Source organism: Rissa tridactyla, chromosome 3 (assembly GCF_028500815.1).
Source record: "Rissa tridactyla isolate bRisTri1 chromosome 3, bRisTri1.patW.cur.20221130, whole genome shotgun sequence".
Lineage (NCBI taxonomy): Eukaryota > Metazoa > Chordata > Aves > Charadriiformes > Laridae > Rissa > Rissa tridactyla.
In genome coordinates this window covers 77,077,495-77,094,028 of record NC_071468.1, presented here as the reverse complement: position 1 = coordinate 77,094,028, position 16,534 = coordinate 77,077,495, and the positions used below count along the sequence as shown (strand labels likewise).

Below are 16,534 nucleotides of genomic sequence, written 5' to 3'. Positions count from 1 at the left end.
AGAGTATCCCGGCGGTGAGGTTAAATGAAGTATTCATTCAGTTTTCAGCTTACTTCCAGCTTTCTTATTTCCTGGATGAAGGATGGAAAGGAGTCAGTGTCGTTTGACTTTATGGTGCATAATTTGCCCCTTTCATCTTTAATTGAGTTCTCATTCTCTATTTCACAGTTAGGTGTTCAAGGGGAAGTTTTGTGGTAGGCGAACAGCAGTGGTGAACCTGCTGAATGTCTTCTTGTGTGTATGGAGTACCACAGGAGACGTGTGCTGTGGTCTGATGTCTGTGAAGGAGAACAAGACTGCCCCGGAGTCCTCCTTTCAGTCGTTCTGCAAAGCTGCTTCGCTCCAGTGGAGCGGTTGGTTTGCGCAGTCCTTTCTCTGTCGGTGGGAGGATTTCCTCTGGTTCTTTCACATCTTCTCGCTCAAAGCGAGAGTGTTGCAGTGCATGGCCAGGAGACAGGCTGCAGAGGTGGGCTGTAGAGGACACCACGTCCTGCTGACCCTGCATGGGACAGCAGCTTGGCAAGGCCAGGGCCACAGCCGAATTCCAGTTTTCCTTCAGTTCCAGTGCTGGAGAGCTTAACAAAGGAAAGAGGAAAAAAAGAATTGACTCATGAACCAGAAGGCAAAAACTTGGCAGAAGGTCACACTTGCTGACCAGTTCTCTCTTCCTCCAGTTCATGAGCTGTTTGGATTTATAAACCCTTTTTGCATGAGGTGAAAAAAAAAGGCTGTAGGAACGTTATCGCTGTGAAACATCCAACAGTACGATCTGCCAAATGGGGCCTAAAAAATAGATGCTATTGACAGCTTTGCTTGACACAGCCAAATAGGGCAGCCTCCTGCTTTCCTGTCTTCATTTGCTGTGTGTAGGTAGAAGATGCCTGCGGGGAGACCTGCCTGGGCGGTGTGGAGGAGGCTCACCATGCCACCTCCTTACCGATGCTCGCTGCTGCCTCTTCACCCTGGCCTGTGCCGTTCATGGAAAGCATAGCCACCGCGATCTTTTTCAGGCTGCTCCCTCTGAATAAAGGAACTGACACATCTGTGTGAGCGGAGTCTCATTGCAGAGGACAGATTTATTAACGAGACAGCTCTCCACGGTGGATTACTGTCCAGTCATCTGTGGAAGCCTCTTTCCCTCTCTGACAAGCGGACCGGCTGCTGCGGGGTGCCTCCGGTATCAGGTGCAAGCGCAGATGATTTCTGCTGAGGTGGTTCATCATGCACCCTTCGTCGTCTGTTAAGCAGCGCTGTTTCAGAGTTTGCCTCCCTATGAGCATCTCGTATTTTCATAGGGACGCCTCTCATGACATCGGATGCGATCGTTCCGAATTGCTTTCTCGGTTACTTCTCTGCTTTGCCGTAGCAACAGAGACCCCTGAATTAAAATAACTCACTTCGCAGTGGTCATGTTCCCAATAACGAATCTTTACAGGCTTGAAGACTGGGGAATGCTTTCAGCAGAGCAGCCTGGCGCTTGTTCACGCTAAATCCGTTTCACGAAGGCAGCCAGGTGCATTTTGCAGGCAGGCAGAAGCAGTTACAGTGGGTTATTGGCATACCTGGGAATAGTTTTTTCTATGTGTTTTCTATGAAAAATAAGAGAAACGTTGGTGTCAGTTTTCGGGAAGAAAAGAATGAACCCAATTACATAGGTATTTAGTTTATACATACTTTACGTATAGAGGGGCATTTACTTTGGGAGAGAATCAACTACAATTTCTTCATAGGGGTAGTGAAAAAACCCACCGTTGTGGGTTTCGTGGCTGTGCATGTTTGCTGCACTGCAATAAGCCTGTGCACAGTCCATGGAGAAAACCTTGCCTGGTCCCACCACGCTGGCCCTATGCCTGTGAGGCTGGCCATGCCCAGCCTTTTAGAGGGCCCTAATTGAGGCATATAAACGAATTTGGGTTTTTTTTCTTTCTTTTTTTTTTTTTTCTCTTACAAGAAGGAAAGGAGAAAATCAATATGCTTTTTTCTTGCTTTACTCACTCAGCCATAATTTTCCCCTCTTAAGCTGGCTGGGGCCTCTGTTCCTCTGTCTCTGCCTGCTTCCCAAGAGCACTCCACCCCCTCAGATTATGACCAACTTGGTTTTTCAGCTTGTTTATCAATAAATAAAGACATCACTATTCCCTTGCCTGTTTCTAGAATACCTTTTATTTTGAACTTAATGGGTCCTCGCTCAGTCTGGGGTTCCCACAACTCTGCACCCTCTGTGGTCCTCAGCCAGCAAGTCCCAAGGGACTTGGCATTCACCAAAGAGTAGTCCCAGGCAAACTGGCAGGGGAGACTATTCGGGACATTTACTGCTGCCTGGAAGGTCAGGAGCCTGGTGATAAACTACCGCTTGGGCAAACATTTCCTCAGGTATCAAGACCCATCTAAAAAGTTGTTTAGTTGTTTTAACCTTGGTTGTTTCCGTGATCCAGTTTACAGTGGCGATGCTGGCAGGGCTTGGGTGGGGGCTGGAGGGACGGCTCAGCGCGAGCAGGGCAGGAACTTGAGCTGGTTTCACCATCTGAAAAACTCATCTAACTGTGTCTTCTGAGAGAGATTTCAGTGTGCCATTTAGCAGGATGCCTGTGGGCTCTGTAACAGAACAGTGCTGGAGTCAGGTTGACCTTTTTGAAAATTACAATTAAAATACTTCACAGATCAGTTAGTGTCACTCATTTTCCCCTAGCATCGTCTGGGTCCCCACGTCATCTTACTGTAGCAGGAGAGTGCACAAGCGACTGATAGCCACGTCATGTAACATTCACACAATTTGATGATTAACATTTCTGATAAAGCAAAATCCTAGGAAACGTAACGAAATGCCTGTTGGTATTTCATTAGTCCCTACCAGTTTGGGCTGCTTGCCAATTTGTTAATTGGTGTTCAACCTGTTTCTGGGTGAAATTTGTACCAAATACGAATGCATAGGTCTGTGGATGACTTACTGTTCACTACAACACCATCTTAAAAGTTGAAGTAGATAGAGAAAAGATCTCCATTTGGGTGGAGTTTCGAATCGGAGACCTCTGGACAATATACCACAAGGAAGACGATTTTTATTCTTTACCAGAAGCCTTTTTTTCTGCTCATTAAAGCTGAAATGTGGAAACCAGAATCGATGGACCTCTTGCCTGAGGATGCCGACAGCCTCAGGACTGTAGCTGCTTTTCCTCATCTCTTATTTTCAAAAATGAGGTCTTAGGGGTAGGGCTGGCAGGTTTCTTACATGGAGCCAAGATGGGGCTGTCTGCCTTTAAAAAATCTAAAGGAAATTCAGGAGCAGCAAATTCTTCTGCTCCATTTCTAACAGGTTAGTGGTTAAGGCGGTGGCGCGCTTCTAACATTTAAGTGTTGTTTTAGCCAGCCCAAGTTTTGAAAGGTGGTTTTGTGACTAGCTGAACATCAGGCACGCCAAGTTTAGTCTTTGAACAAAACCATCTATGTAGAAAGCGTGTTTCGCTGGGAACAGGGATCCCATTAACTCCAAGGAGGGCCTGCCCCGAGCAGGCTTCTGGCTCCCTAGGCACACACCAGTGGCACGGGAGCAAACTTGCTGCTTGTGGCCACTGGGGAGGAGGAGAGGGGAAAGCCCAGCAAACCCTGCTGGGGTTGCCAGCCGTGTGGTCCCGCTGGCCACGGTGGCCCTCGAAGGCCCTCGACACAGGGCCTTACGCTTTCAGCCCTACGCGTGCAGGGATGCTGTGGCTTTTGCTGCATGAAGGCAGCAGGAGCTGACACACAAACACAATGAATCGTTTACTCCCTCTGGGAGTAGGGCTTTTTGGTTTTGGTGTTTTGTTTTTTTTAATCTGGGATTATACTTTGGGGTTTTATTAACCCAGGAAAAAGATATATAAAAACTAGGATTGCCTCCGCAGGCTTGTGTTGTGAGTATAGAGCAGCTGAAGCCAGGACAGTGGTCTGATCCTGTGGTTTGGGTGTTCTTCTGTTGGTGTTTTATATAGATATATTTTTTAGTACCTCATGCTTTGTCATGTGATTCAGCAGCAATAATTAGGGAGAAACTTGCTGTCCCTGCAGATGCCAAGATTACAGGATGACATACTCTCACCAGATGACAGCACAAACTGATATTTTTAGAACAGCCTGCATCAACTGGTCTCCCCAGTGCTTTCCTCCCTGGATCAGCAGCAGGCAGGTTTTATTACAGAATGAGTCTTCACAAATTGTCTTTTTCATGTGAATGAGCCGTAATGATTGTTTAGAGCTGCAGATCAGTGTTGGTCCCCAGATGTGCTGTTGCCTGATAGCTGGGATGGTTACAGGTGGTTTTTCTTTTTTCTTTCCTTCTTTTGGGCTAGACTTTTAAATAGCCCCCCTAAAAACATATTTTCTTGAAGAAGCGCATAATAAGAGATCCTTTTTAGAAACATAACGTCATGCGGCTGAGGAAAGGTCGAGATCTTTTTTCATAGCAATTCAGCACTCAGCCAAGGTGATGAACTGACAGCTGGGGAGGTTTAAGTCTTGTGTTGATGACAGCCAAAGAGCACAGGTATAGCGTAGGCAGCAGGAGTGCACATATTTGAGTAGTATCGTATGTAAATAGGTGGCCTTTCTTTCCTGGCCTGGGGAGGGAGGATAAAGGAAGAATGCTCACACACCACCACGCTGGGCACCCAGCGCTGCTGGTGGAGAGTCTCCAGCAGGATGCTCCCATCAGCGCTGCCCCTGACCGAGTCCCACACGGTGCATGGGGACACTGACCCCATTAAATCAGGTACCTGCGGCTGGGTGGTGGGAATGCTCCGCTCTGGTCCGGTCTACAGGGGCTATTTAATCAGCTTTTCCACTCAGATTACCACGCAGGGTGGCAGTTGTTGGAGTCTGGCAGAGCGGACATCTGCTGAGCAGTAATCGGACGGAGACGCAGCTCAGCTAACGGAGGCCACTGTGTAGCCGCGGTTGTCTGCCATTTCACCAGGAAAAAAGCCACTTTTCCCAGATGATGCCGTGGCAAATGGCTTGCATTTATGCACTTTTACAGCTGAGCTGAATATCTTGCCCATTGTTTTTCCCTTGTACTGCCTGCTTCTCCTGGCTTTCATAGGTAATTTCTTTCATACAAATATAGAGAAAATCTGGTTTTGAGGAAGGACCTTCTCTCTCTTGCCTTTTCTACCACTTGGAAGTCATGATGGAGGATGTCCTGCCTTATATCAACATGGTGGAAATCCTTTTGTGTGACCTGTGTGAGCACGATTGGCCTGTCATTTTACTGCAGAGGAAAATGAGAAGACTCCTTAGCAGGGAGGGTGGTTTTAAAATAGGCTTGGTACCTGGCAGAGAAAAAGAAACTCTGTGGGGACATTCAGAATAAAGCGTACGTAGCATGTTTCCATAGTGCTGTAAACGCATAATTCAGGATGTTTCCAGCCATGCAGGTACCTTTTGCTCTAAACAGTGGCTCTTATTCTTCAGATTCAAAAGTGTGACCACAATCCTTCTGTGTTTTTGCTCAGGTGCAGTAGTTACCCATCCTTTTCTGATCCGTGGTAGAGGTCTCCTTCCTAATGCTCCTGGATGCCTAAAAAAAGCACTGTTATTCCAGCTGATGCACTTTACCCCTAACAGAAGTTGTATTTTGCAAATATTTTTGGCCTGCTTCCTCTAATCCAGCAGTATCCTGCCTAAAAACTGCTGTGTTGGACTTCCAGGCTGATGTCTCTCAGTCAATGGCCCATAATTTCCCATGAGTTCCACCTCCCTCCTCAGGCCCCTGAAAGACAGGGAAGGGGTAGAATTTACCATAAAAATGTCATGTAAGAAGCCTGGAGACTTTGTAGAGAGGTGATGTCCTGTACCTAAACTCTTCTCTGTTGGCCGGGATTGGCAGAAGATTGAACCCAGCCAGATATGATGGCTCTCAACAGCAATTGGGTGTCAGCAGTGCTTGTGCTGGAAAGACGGCGTAACTGCACACTGACATGTCTGTAGGTGTAAAAACAAGTGTGTCAGCATACGGCCTTCTTGTATCGGCAACAAGGCAGTGACATATGTGGTGGAGTCTGCATGTGCCTGCTCCTCTTGCGAGCAAGTGCAGAATTTCCTGTGAATTTGAGTATTCAGTATTGGGTCCTGATACATTAGCAAAACCCCGATCTGCTTTTCCTTTTAAACGTGTGGGTACGGGTGGACCAGTTTCTCTCTGGATGTCTCCTTTTCATCTGTAAAGTGGGTAGAAGGGACCTTATCCACCTTTGAGGGTAAAATGAACTGCCCAGAGAAGTGTTGGACTCTCCCTTGCTGGAAATATTCCAGACTTGGCTTGGCAGGGCCTTGAATAACCTAACCGAAGGCCCTGCCTTCAAACAGAAGGTTGGGCCAGGTGATGCTGAGTCCCTTCCAGCCTGGACTTCTCGATGATTCTGTAGGCAAGTGGGACATCAGAATAACATGCCTATCAATAGTTGTGGCACCTGACTACAGTTCTGGGCAAGCCTTTTGTCCCAGGGAGCTGATATAGGGGGAGAGAATGATCTGCTGTCTTTGGATACATTTACTTTCAAAATACTTGGTTATCTGCTATCGTTTACAATGTTTCTTAGAGTGGAAGAGCAGCAACAGAAGGAAAAGAGACACTTTCCTGCTTTACGTGCCTGTGCAAGTACCAGCACAGCAGCTTTTTAGCTCCCATAAGGCTTAGTTCTGGGCCGGCGTTCTTCCTCTTTCCACCCTTCTCCCTCACTCACTGCCCCCAATTCTGAGCTGGAAAAAAATCTATTTTTAAGAGTAGAACTTAAAAAGTGAAGTTGCAACATGCCTGAAAGTTCATGAAAGAAACCGCATTAAGTCGCCAGCCGTTTTTTTCCCCTTGGGCTTCACACCCGGACCTCAGCGTTGGCTCTCAGCACAGAACCTTCCTCGTGCAGCCAACGCTAAGTCTCTAGGGTGTCGCTGTGGCATACCTGCCATGGCATCGGGATTCCTCATTTTTATTCTGCTTGAACAAAAAATCTCATGCTGCAATTTTGTCATAATAGAAGGATTGGCCACAGTAGTTATCTTCCTTACTTGTTTCTAAACAAATACGGTGTATTCTTCAGTCTTGAGCTGTGAAACCTCAGGCAGAATATTAACTTGTAACCACACGTAATCAAGTCTTGCTTTTTAAGCCTACCCCTGTTTTGGACGAGAAGCTGTACTGCTGGCGTCGATGACGCATCAAGGGGCAGAGGCAGCAGAATGAATGCACATCTGTCACTAAAGGACGCAAGTTTCCTTCAAAATGTTTGTCTCTGGACAGTAAAAGTAATTATTGGGGTTTCCTGTCCCTGGGGAGTTGTTACAGAGTGGTACCCAGGGAAAACACTTGTTTTACAGACCTCTAAGCGGTGGTATTTTTCAAGATGTGATCCACTCAGCAAATCAGGAGGTCCTTGGTAGGTTGCCGTACAGAGGAGCTGTGTGTTGCTAGTGCAGTTTCTCATGCCATAATTACGTAAAGGAGCACATAGGTTTTCTTTTAACAGAAGACTCTATGTGCTGATTGTTATGTTAGCTTACTGATAAACTTAACACCACTGCATGTTATCTGTGTTGTGCTCTGGGGACCATTGATGTGTCACCTTTCTATTCTGAAGAAATTCCCAGTGCTGCGTAATTGGCACTGTTGGGAATCAAAGGGAGAAGGCAACAGGCAGCAGATGATCCTTCAGAGCTGATCTGATGGTGCCCAAGCTGGTGTGGGGCTTGGGAGAAGGCCACCCGGTGAAGTGGTGGAATGATGGGAGACGGAGGTGAGGAAATGTTGCTGGAGGGAAATCACAACCAACAGCTCAGCCACAGAGTAAAGCAAGAGTAGCAGTTGTAACTCGTCAGTAGCAAGGTAGAGGATGGGAGGGCAGGGAAAATGACAGAAGAGAGGGGCATCTAATTTCCCACATAACTGCTTGCAAGCTGAAGAATTATAAAATACAGAAACACTTGCTTTTTGTTTTACACTCTTCCACCAAACAGGATAAACAGATTTAGCATCTGGGGTTCAAAATGTCTGTGGGACATGACAAAGCAGGAGTTCATCCTCACCCCTTACTTAATACTTTTTCTGTTTCTGTTTTAAAGTCATTATTTTCACCAACCACATGCATAATACTTGCATAAGCTATAGCTTGATATATACTATGGATTCTTCTAACGTCCAGCAGAGGTGTCTTGTTCCAGCCTTCTGTACCCAGGGGGGCAAAACATCCGTCCTGGAATTGCTTCTGCTTTCAGTGCGTGCATGTGTGTGGGACAGAGCCCGGGTGTCAATGCGGTTGTGAAGACCGCACTCCAAAATAAAGCCTTCACCCTCTTCAGAAGAAAGTCTCAAGAAAAGGAAGTCTAAGAAACTTCAGGAGAAAGTCTAAAATTCCTCCTTCCTTTCCACTCCCTGAGGATTGAAAATGGGCTTCAGGTTTGGCAGAGGAGCTTTTCAAGGGAGAACTGAATTTTCCAGGGAGTGGCTTAAGAGGTACAGGCAGATGATGTTTTCCAGCAGTGCCCTTTTTGGGGCACTCCAGCCTAAGAAACAGCAAACCATACCACACCTGAGAGGGGGCTCTATGCCTTTGTTGTGGCAAGTTAGCAAGCACTGCTCTAGCCCACCAGCCCTGCTAGACTTCACCTTTCTTGTATCCCTCCTTCACCTCTTTTCTATGTATTTCTTGCATCACTCCCTGTGCTCGTACTTCTATGGCTCTTACCCCCAAAACAGAACACAATAGTAAAGGCCAGGAAAAAGGATAAAGTGGAGTCTGGAGTACTTAACCTGGAGAGCTGCATGTTGCCCTTAGAGGACAGCATCATCCTGGCTCACCAGAGGAGAAACCCCATCTGCCTCTGCAAATTCAGGGTGACGCTCCAGAGCATGAACTTTACCCGTGGCCGTCAGGAATGGGAGAAAATCTCGTGGTGGCTCAGGATGCAGCTGGAGATTTTGGGGGCAGGAAGAGAGGAACACTGGGGAATTGTGGTTGAGGACCATTGATAAACTGGAGTCCTTGCTTCCCTGCCCGATACGGTTTTCATTGCTGTGAAGCAGCAGGCTGCTAGCTCAGGGTTAACAGAGGCGTTTTGTGGCGAGGCAGAAAGCGAAAGTGTGTGGGTCTATTACAGACTTTAATGGGGTAATTTGAAGGCAGGCAGGTTAAGACTTTGATCTACTTCTTTTCGGTTTTTAATCCATTTGCAGAGTCCATGTAAACAGAGCTGTGAAAAGGGAGCGTGGTTTGGTTCTGCTATGAGCAAATTTCACCGCAGCTGTGTGTCTGTGTCCTAAATGTTGGCACTGTCTGAAGGATGGGTGTCCCCAGGAAAAAATGTCCGGCAATGCCACTTCCGCAAATGATGCTCATCATCATCCGTCCTCCAGTTTTTTTCTCTTGTCACTTTGTTTCATAGTATAATGTTTAGCATACATTTTTTAATTTAAACGTTAAACACGACTCTGGTACTTCCTCAGGAGTTTCTGTACTCGTTGACTTTTAATTAATAGCTCCGTTCAAAGTCAGCAAGACTTCTCACACATGCCGAAGTTGAGGCCACGCTCAGCATAAGTGGTGGCTGCGGGAGAGCGAGCCGGCTTGCCAGGCTGTGGCGTGCGGGACCCGAGCCTTGCCTTCAGATGAGGTTGTGCTTTGGGAAGTCACCTGTTCCCAGCCCCCCTGGCGCTGAGGCTTTAGGGAGAAGTAGAGAAAAGGGCATGCAGTCCTTTGAGTTGCATACGAGCCACTAGCCAGGTTTTACTGGGGCCTACCAGGCTTGTCTGTGTGTCTTCTGCTGACCTTGTTACGGGCATCAGGACACACTTACCAAATGGAATCGTTGCCAGGCAGTCACGTTAACGAACGGCTAGCGTTAATTTGCCCTTTGAAAATGAAGAAATCAATATGTTGATCCAGTCAGAAATCCCTTTATTCACAAAACAGTCTACCCCAAGCCCCTCCACATAATTAAGGCTAAAGCCAAATTTTGTTTGGGTGAAAACACGCAATCTGTCTGCTCCCTAAGCTCTGCTGAATGAAGTTCTCCCCTAATGGTGCAGGGAGCAGCTGTCACGCTGTTGCTCTAATAACCATGAGACAAAAAATGATTAAATTTCCATCAATCATTTAGCATTATCAGAATAGGTCATTTAAATAAAATGTTATCATAGGATCAGTGCCTGGCACCTTAGAAAGGAGAGGGGTAGTGGTGGAGAGTCATCTCCTGACAGCCGTTGAGTGATCCCCCTTGCAGGAGATGCGGGTCCAGATTAATCCAGCAGTCCCTCTTAAGTCCATCATTTTTCATGAGGGTGACTGATACCAGGATCTTTCGATGGCAAAGACATTCCTGTAATCAACTCAAATGGCTTTTTGGTTTCAACAAGTGTCCCCTTGTTCTTGCACTATATAAAGAAGTCACCAATGAGTCATCCTGTGGAAAATCCTTAACAGGTTCTAAGTGGTATGGGGGACTAGGCCCTGGTTTCAGAAGCCATTTCATAGCCAGAAGTTAAATGCCCAGCAACGTGGATGGCTACTGAGTAGGCCTTCTGAAAGGATTTCATGGGAATATTTAAATGTGTATACTTTTCCAAAACTTTACTTGGTGCCTGCCTGTGTTTTTAAGCCACTGAGTAACTTTAAAAACCTGTCCCCTTGGCCCCCTTGGTTGAAATGTTCATCTGTTTTCAGTGTTTACCTACTTGCCATGTCCCTTCGTAGTCATCTTCATGCTGCATCCAAGGTGTCTTCCCAGTGTTTTTCCCTCTGCAGAGAAGTTTCGTGGCTATAGAATAAGCTGGACCCTAACCCCATTTTTAAAGTCGAGTGGACTCTGTTGACGGTGTGTTGCATGAGCAGGAAAACAGAGAACTCCAAAGTCCGAAGCAAAAGCTCTTCCCTGCTTCTCTTGAGCAGCCTCCTTTGGCTGTCCTTCAAGGGCACTGGTCAATGTCAAACACTGATGGAAGATTTGTCCAGCCTTTTGGTGATGCTGAGAAAGGGTGATCAAGAAAAATGGAGAGAAGATGGAGGATCCTTCCATGCTTTACCTGGAAATACGCTTAGCAAATAGATGATGCACTGGATTTCTGTAAATCAGACTTGGCCATTGTTTTTTTTTTGGAAAGAGGGTTTTTCTTTCCTGCTTGGGAGCAGCTAAGCCAGCAAGGAAGCACGCTCAAACCATGGCAAGGGAGAAGCATCTTCAGGCAGGGCCACAGCACGGCTTATTCCTTGCTATAAGTTTGAAGCTTCTGGGTGCAAACAAATCAAAATTGATTGTCAGTGTAAGCTGTTGTTGGGTTTGGAGGTTTGCTCGGTTGCCTTTTTTTGTTGTGTTTTCTTCCTACATGCAGCAGTCTCACTGTCTTTTCTTCTTTTTCTTCTTCCTCTCCAGGCCCTCAAACTGACACGAGATGTAGAAAGAGAACCCTTTGCCAAATCTGCTGTCAGCAAGTGGACAGTGATACTGTTTACAGCTTACGACCTTTGTGAACCCTGCATTATTTTCCTAACGAAGCAGACTGTTAATAGGCCCCTTACCGGAGTGAAGATCCTCTTTTTATTTTTTTCTTTTTTTTTTTTCCTTCTCTTTTTTTTGGGAATTGAACTCATTCTGAAGTATGCAAAATCTTCCTTTTCTGGGATGGCCAAGCACCTGCTGTGGAGACAATGTTCAGCACCATCCTGTTGAGAACACACTGTGTAGCCTTTACAGTAGTTACTTGTCAATGAGTATGTGGTGTTTCAATATATTAATGGTTTATGGGATGTTTTTAAGTTGGCTTTTCTTTTTGGAGGTTTTTCCCATCTGCCCACCCTCCCCCCTACAACCTCCAGTTTGATTTCCTTAGATTTTTGACCGTATTTGCTTTCTCTCCCTGGGGAATCTAAAGTACCGTGCCCGCGCAAGGAGATGATCGTAACCCAACACTGCTCAGACGTCAGGGTTTTCTGAATATACAGCGTTTGTTTTACCAATCAACCGTCTGAATTCCAGAGAGAGGTGATGAGTGTGGTCTGTTTGTTTGTTGGGTTGGTTTGTTTGTTGGGTTGGTTTGTTTGTTTCTTTCTTATCCTTCCCTTAAATTGAATGGTACACCCCTGTTTTCCATAAGCGTCAGACCAGGGTTGATTGCAAGCCGAGGGAAACTGGCGAGTTTGCCACTTGGCTCGTGAGGATGGACTGATGGCGGGTGCCGTGGCCCCCACGGGTGCTGAGGCAGGAGCCCCTTTTGCCACCCGCCAGAGCGGGCTCCCCCCTCCTGCCTTCTGTTAGCCCCCTACTGCCACAGCAGGCTAGTAAGGAGGTAAAAAGCTGAGCTGGCAGACAAGTGGAACATAGCCACCTGTAAAGCTGTGTTTGAAAAAGCGAAAATTAAGGGAAATAACGCCACTTCGCAGAAAAGCTAAGTGTAGAGGCTGGGCATCGGCAGGTGACTTGCAGTGGCAACGCCGGGAGCTGAGGCACAGGTCATTGCAGGGTGTGTTACTGCATCAGTGATCCTTCCTTGTTGTTTTTTTTGTTTTGTTTTGGACATATCCTTGATTATTTTTTTCCTTCTCATTATGTATAATCTGTTGTGGCAGAAGAAGCAGGAGAGGGAATGGCAAGGTGACAGTATCATACAAATGGCTTTTCATATGGGTATAGATTGTAACAGGATAAATGACACTGAAAGACAAGGCAGTTTTATATATTTTGCTTCTAAGATTTTCTTTTGTAAAATGAATAATAATTAATAATAATAATGAATAAAAGGTATGGTGCTGTATAGATCCTCTCTATAATCTGGAAAGTTTGATTACTTTTTATTAGTATCTTTGGGGGGGGAGGGATACAAAAAAAGAGGGGAAAACACCAATGGTACATAGGAACTCGGTATGAAGAGGTTCTGAATAGGACAGTGTATACATAATTCTCCAAAGCGATATATGAATTTTTTTTTCTTTGCATAAAAGCATTATGCATATAAATATATAAATATATTTTATTATGTACAGAAATGGATCATTATGCATGGATGTTAGGAAAAAAAACAACCCCAAACTAGCATTTTAACCCGAAGTCTCAGTGCATGAGTTCCCACCGACCCGTGTCCCATGCAATGTGGAGTGACTCCCTCTCGCCACTGCCACCGCACACGCACAGTCTTGCACACACAAACACACACACACACACGCACGCACGCACGCATTCGTGGGCCCTTCCTCGCTCATTACTTTCCAGGTCCCCGAGGTGATGTTAGTGAAACAACAGCTCCTAGTGTGATGGAAGTTTTGGTTTTTGTATCGTAACCCCCACGCTGTTCTCTCGTAAAGATGCACCTCTTGGTTTCTCCCCGCAGTTATGACTGTGTAGCCTCCGTGCCGTTGTGGTTATCGTAGCCCTGTAGCATATCAACTCTTCCAAGCAGCCAAGGGTTTATCATTTGCCTTTTAAAAAAACTTCTCTTTTCTTTTTACACTGAGGTGGTCCATTTGACAGCGTGGGGACCAGTTTATTACATTTATTGGAGTTAACTGATGCTCATTGCCCCTCTCTGTCAGCAGCCAGCTACCCAGGACGTTCAAGTAGCACAGTGGTCACCTGGGCTAGAGGTCGCTTTGCTTATTGGAGTCCAGTTGCAGGCACCTTTTACTAAGGTTGGTCGAGCACTTTATCACCAGCCTCCCCTGAGTGCGTAGCATTAGCTCTCAGCTTCCCGGTACACCCCGAAATGCGAGTGTACGCTGAAGGACATCCCTCAGGTGCTCTTTTCCCCGAGGTTCCTCCATGGTTGCCATCCTATGGCTGGGCTTGTGCCCCTGCCCCTTGGTTTTGGCCACCGGCAGAGCTCACTCAGTGGCTCCCTGTGCCAGGGCACAGAATTTGTTCCCTGAACAAGTGAGCCTCCAGTGAGACCCGAGGTACCTGCCCAAAGACCACTAACCAGGCCACTGACAGCAACCAGTAAGGCCTGACTTGATGGTATGGCCAAGGTGACCAAAATCCATCATTTTATTTTTTTTTTCTTGGTAGGGATGCAGTTCTTGTCAAAGGCAAGAGAAGGCCCGTTAGCTTTAACCAAATGGGGGCAACTTGTGGTCTGCTACGGCAGCCTAGCCCCCCGGAGTCCAACGGAGCTAGCTCCCCCTGGCAGAAATGAGAGAGAAAACTATGGTCCCCTCTGTTCATAAAATGGAGAAAAAACACTTCTGATTTGGAGACAGCCTGTCAATGGCAGAGAAGTTCTTTTAAAACAAGAATAAAAAAATTAAAAGCATTAGCAGCTGAAAGGCTTAACCTGCCTCCCACCAATGTTAAGGAAAATATTTCCATTGGTGTGGCTGGGACACCTCGGGCGCCTTGCTTTGGAGAACATCCCAACACTTGCGGAAGAGGGGTGGACTGGGCCAGCCTCTTCATTTTGATTTGGTTTCTCTTGCTCATTTTTGGGGCCAAAATTTTCAAACGGAAGTGCCTGGTGTCAGGCAGCGAACGTGGGGGACTCCAGCATGGTGGCACGGAGCGAGCTGTTCTGCCCTCGCCGCTTCTCGAAGGAGGGAGAGGTGCCAGGTTCCCTCAGTCCCAGGAGAAGGTCAGCACCCTCTACGCCTGCCAAGGTGCCCAGCAAACACGCTCCTCTCCAGAAGTGCTAAATAAATCTCCCTGAATTCAAAGGGTCACTTACTTAGGTGTCAAAATACAGGCTGATTTTGGGAACCTACCTTTGGAAAATATGGCCGTTAACTCTTTGAACATGTTTATGCCTAGACATTTTTCTTCTGAAACTGTGTAAAACAGATAAAGGTCCGGAAGAATTATGTAGTTATCTTTTAAACACTTGGTCTAAACAAAAGATCTAAAAAGGTGACATTCATGCAGTTCCTAGTCACAGGTTTGGGGCTTGATTTAATGATTTTGTAAAAAAATTTTCTCTTGAGAATCATTGGATAGTTGACCACTGCTTAACTCCAGAAATGTTTGTGCCACCGCTTCAAAAAGTTAACCTTTTAGGTCATGTATTTCTCTAAAATGATGTCATTGCTTGGCAATCGGTGTCCTGTAAGTGTTTCTAGTACACGGTATACCTTAGGAATTGCCAACAGATGCGAAGGGGGACCAGATACATTTCGTTACTATGGGTTGGAAAAAATGGATTGTACATTTGGCTTCACATGTTTAACTTTTTTTTAAAAAAAGTTGCATGATTGGAAAAAATATGTATACAGTATCTGTAAAACTGTTTTATCTGTTTTTGTTTCAAGCCATGTAAATTGGAAGAATATTAAATCCACAGCCTTATCGCGCATGGCCGTCTTTACATACCGAAGAGCTGAACAGTTTATACTTTTCATTTGGGCTATCTTGTACTTTCATTTGAAAGCAGACACTCTCATGTTGCAGTCTTACTGAGGATTTTATATTAAAAAAAAAAGAAAAAAGATGCTGCCCTGGAGGAATATACTACCTTACTACACAGAGGTTGGAAGGAAGTTTGTTTTGGAGCAAAACCTGCCCCTTTCCAAAGGAAGTAGAGACGCAGTGCTTACTCCACTTGGTGTTAGTAGATATTGCCTTGTGTATTCCATTTTAAATTGTAATCTAGTTTGTAAAAGAGATGGTGACGCATGTAAATAAAGCATAATGGATCTCTACATTGCACATTTGCCTTTGCTCTGGTTTATTGTGTAGCGGACAGACATCTATACGCAGGACCTGGAGAAGGGGTGACTTCCGAGCAGTGGGTGAAACCAGCTGGTGGGGGGTGTGGGGCTGGGGAGGGGGCCTTGTCCTGCGTCCTCTGGAGTCTCTCAATGCATATTTACGTGGGACTCTGCACTGCAACCCTTCAGCCAAGTCAACGTAGTTTTGGTGGTCAAATAACTCCCAGCAGGATGGAAAGAAGCGTGGCCAGCAGGTCAAGGGAGGTGATTCTGCGCCTCTACTCTGCTCTCATGAGACCCCACCTGGAGTACTGCATCCAGCTCTGGGGGCCCCAGCATAAGAAGGACATGAAACTGTTGGAATGGGTCCAGAGGAGGGCCACAAAGATGATCAGAGGGCTGGAGCACCTCTCCTATGAGTACAGGCTGAGCGAGTTGAGGTTGTTCTGCTTGGAGAAGAGAAGGCTCTAGGAAGACCTTATAGCGGCCTTCCAGTACCTGAAGGGGGCCTACACAAAAGGTGTGAAGGGACTCTCTATCAGGGAGTGCAGTGATAGGACAAGGGGTAACAGTTTTAAACTGAGAGAGGGGAGATTTATATTAAATGTCAGGAAAAAATTCTTTACTATGAGCGTGGTGAGGCACTGGAACAGTTGCCCAGAGAAGCTGTGGATGCCCCATCCCTGGAAGTGTTCAAGGCCAGGCTGGATGGGGCTTTGAGCAGCCTGGTCTAGTGGGAGGCGTCCCTGCCCATGGCAGAGTGGTTGGAACTACATGATCTTTAAGGTCCCTTCCAACCCAAACCATTCTGTGATTCTATGATTTACTGCTTCTAAAAATCACAAAGTTCACTTGATGGGGGAGTGGGAGGTTGTCCCTTGGGATGGCGG

At 46.3% G+C, this 16,534-nt stretch overlaps 1 protein-coding gene across 5 annotated transcripts in view; it reads left to right on the top strand.

The window, feature by feature from the left end:
• Positions 1–15,642, top strand: part of FOXO3 (forkhead box O3) — a 96,699-nt gene extending 81,057 nt beyond the window's left edge. For 2 of the 5 annotated variants that reach the window (XM_054195746.1, XM_054195744.1), the window contains one exon: positions 11,392–11,531. Coding sequence is in view for 1 of the 5 variants with exons in the window: in XM_054195750.1 (XP_054051725.1) it covers positions 11,392–11,688 (297 nt within the window). In the remaining 4 variants the exon portion in view is untranslated. Of the gene's footprint in view, positions 1–168; positions 2,139–11,391 lie in introns of those variants that run through there. The other 3 variants (XM_054195750.1, XM_054195743.1, XM_054195745.1) reach the window with 3 other exon arrangements.
• Positions 15,643–16,534: the final 892 nt, after the last annotated feature.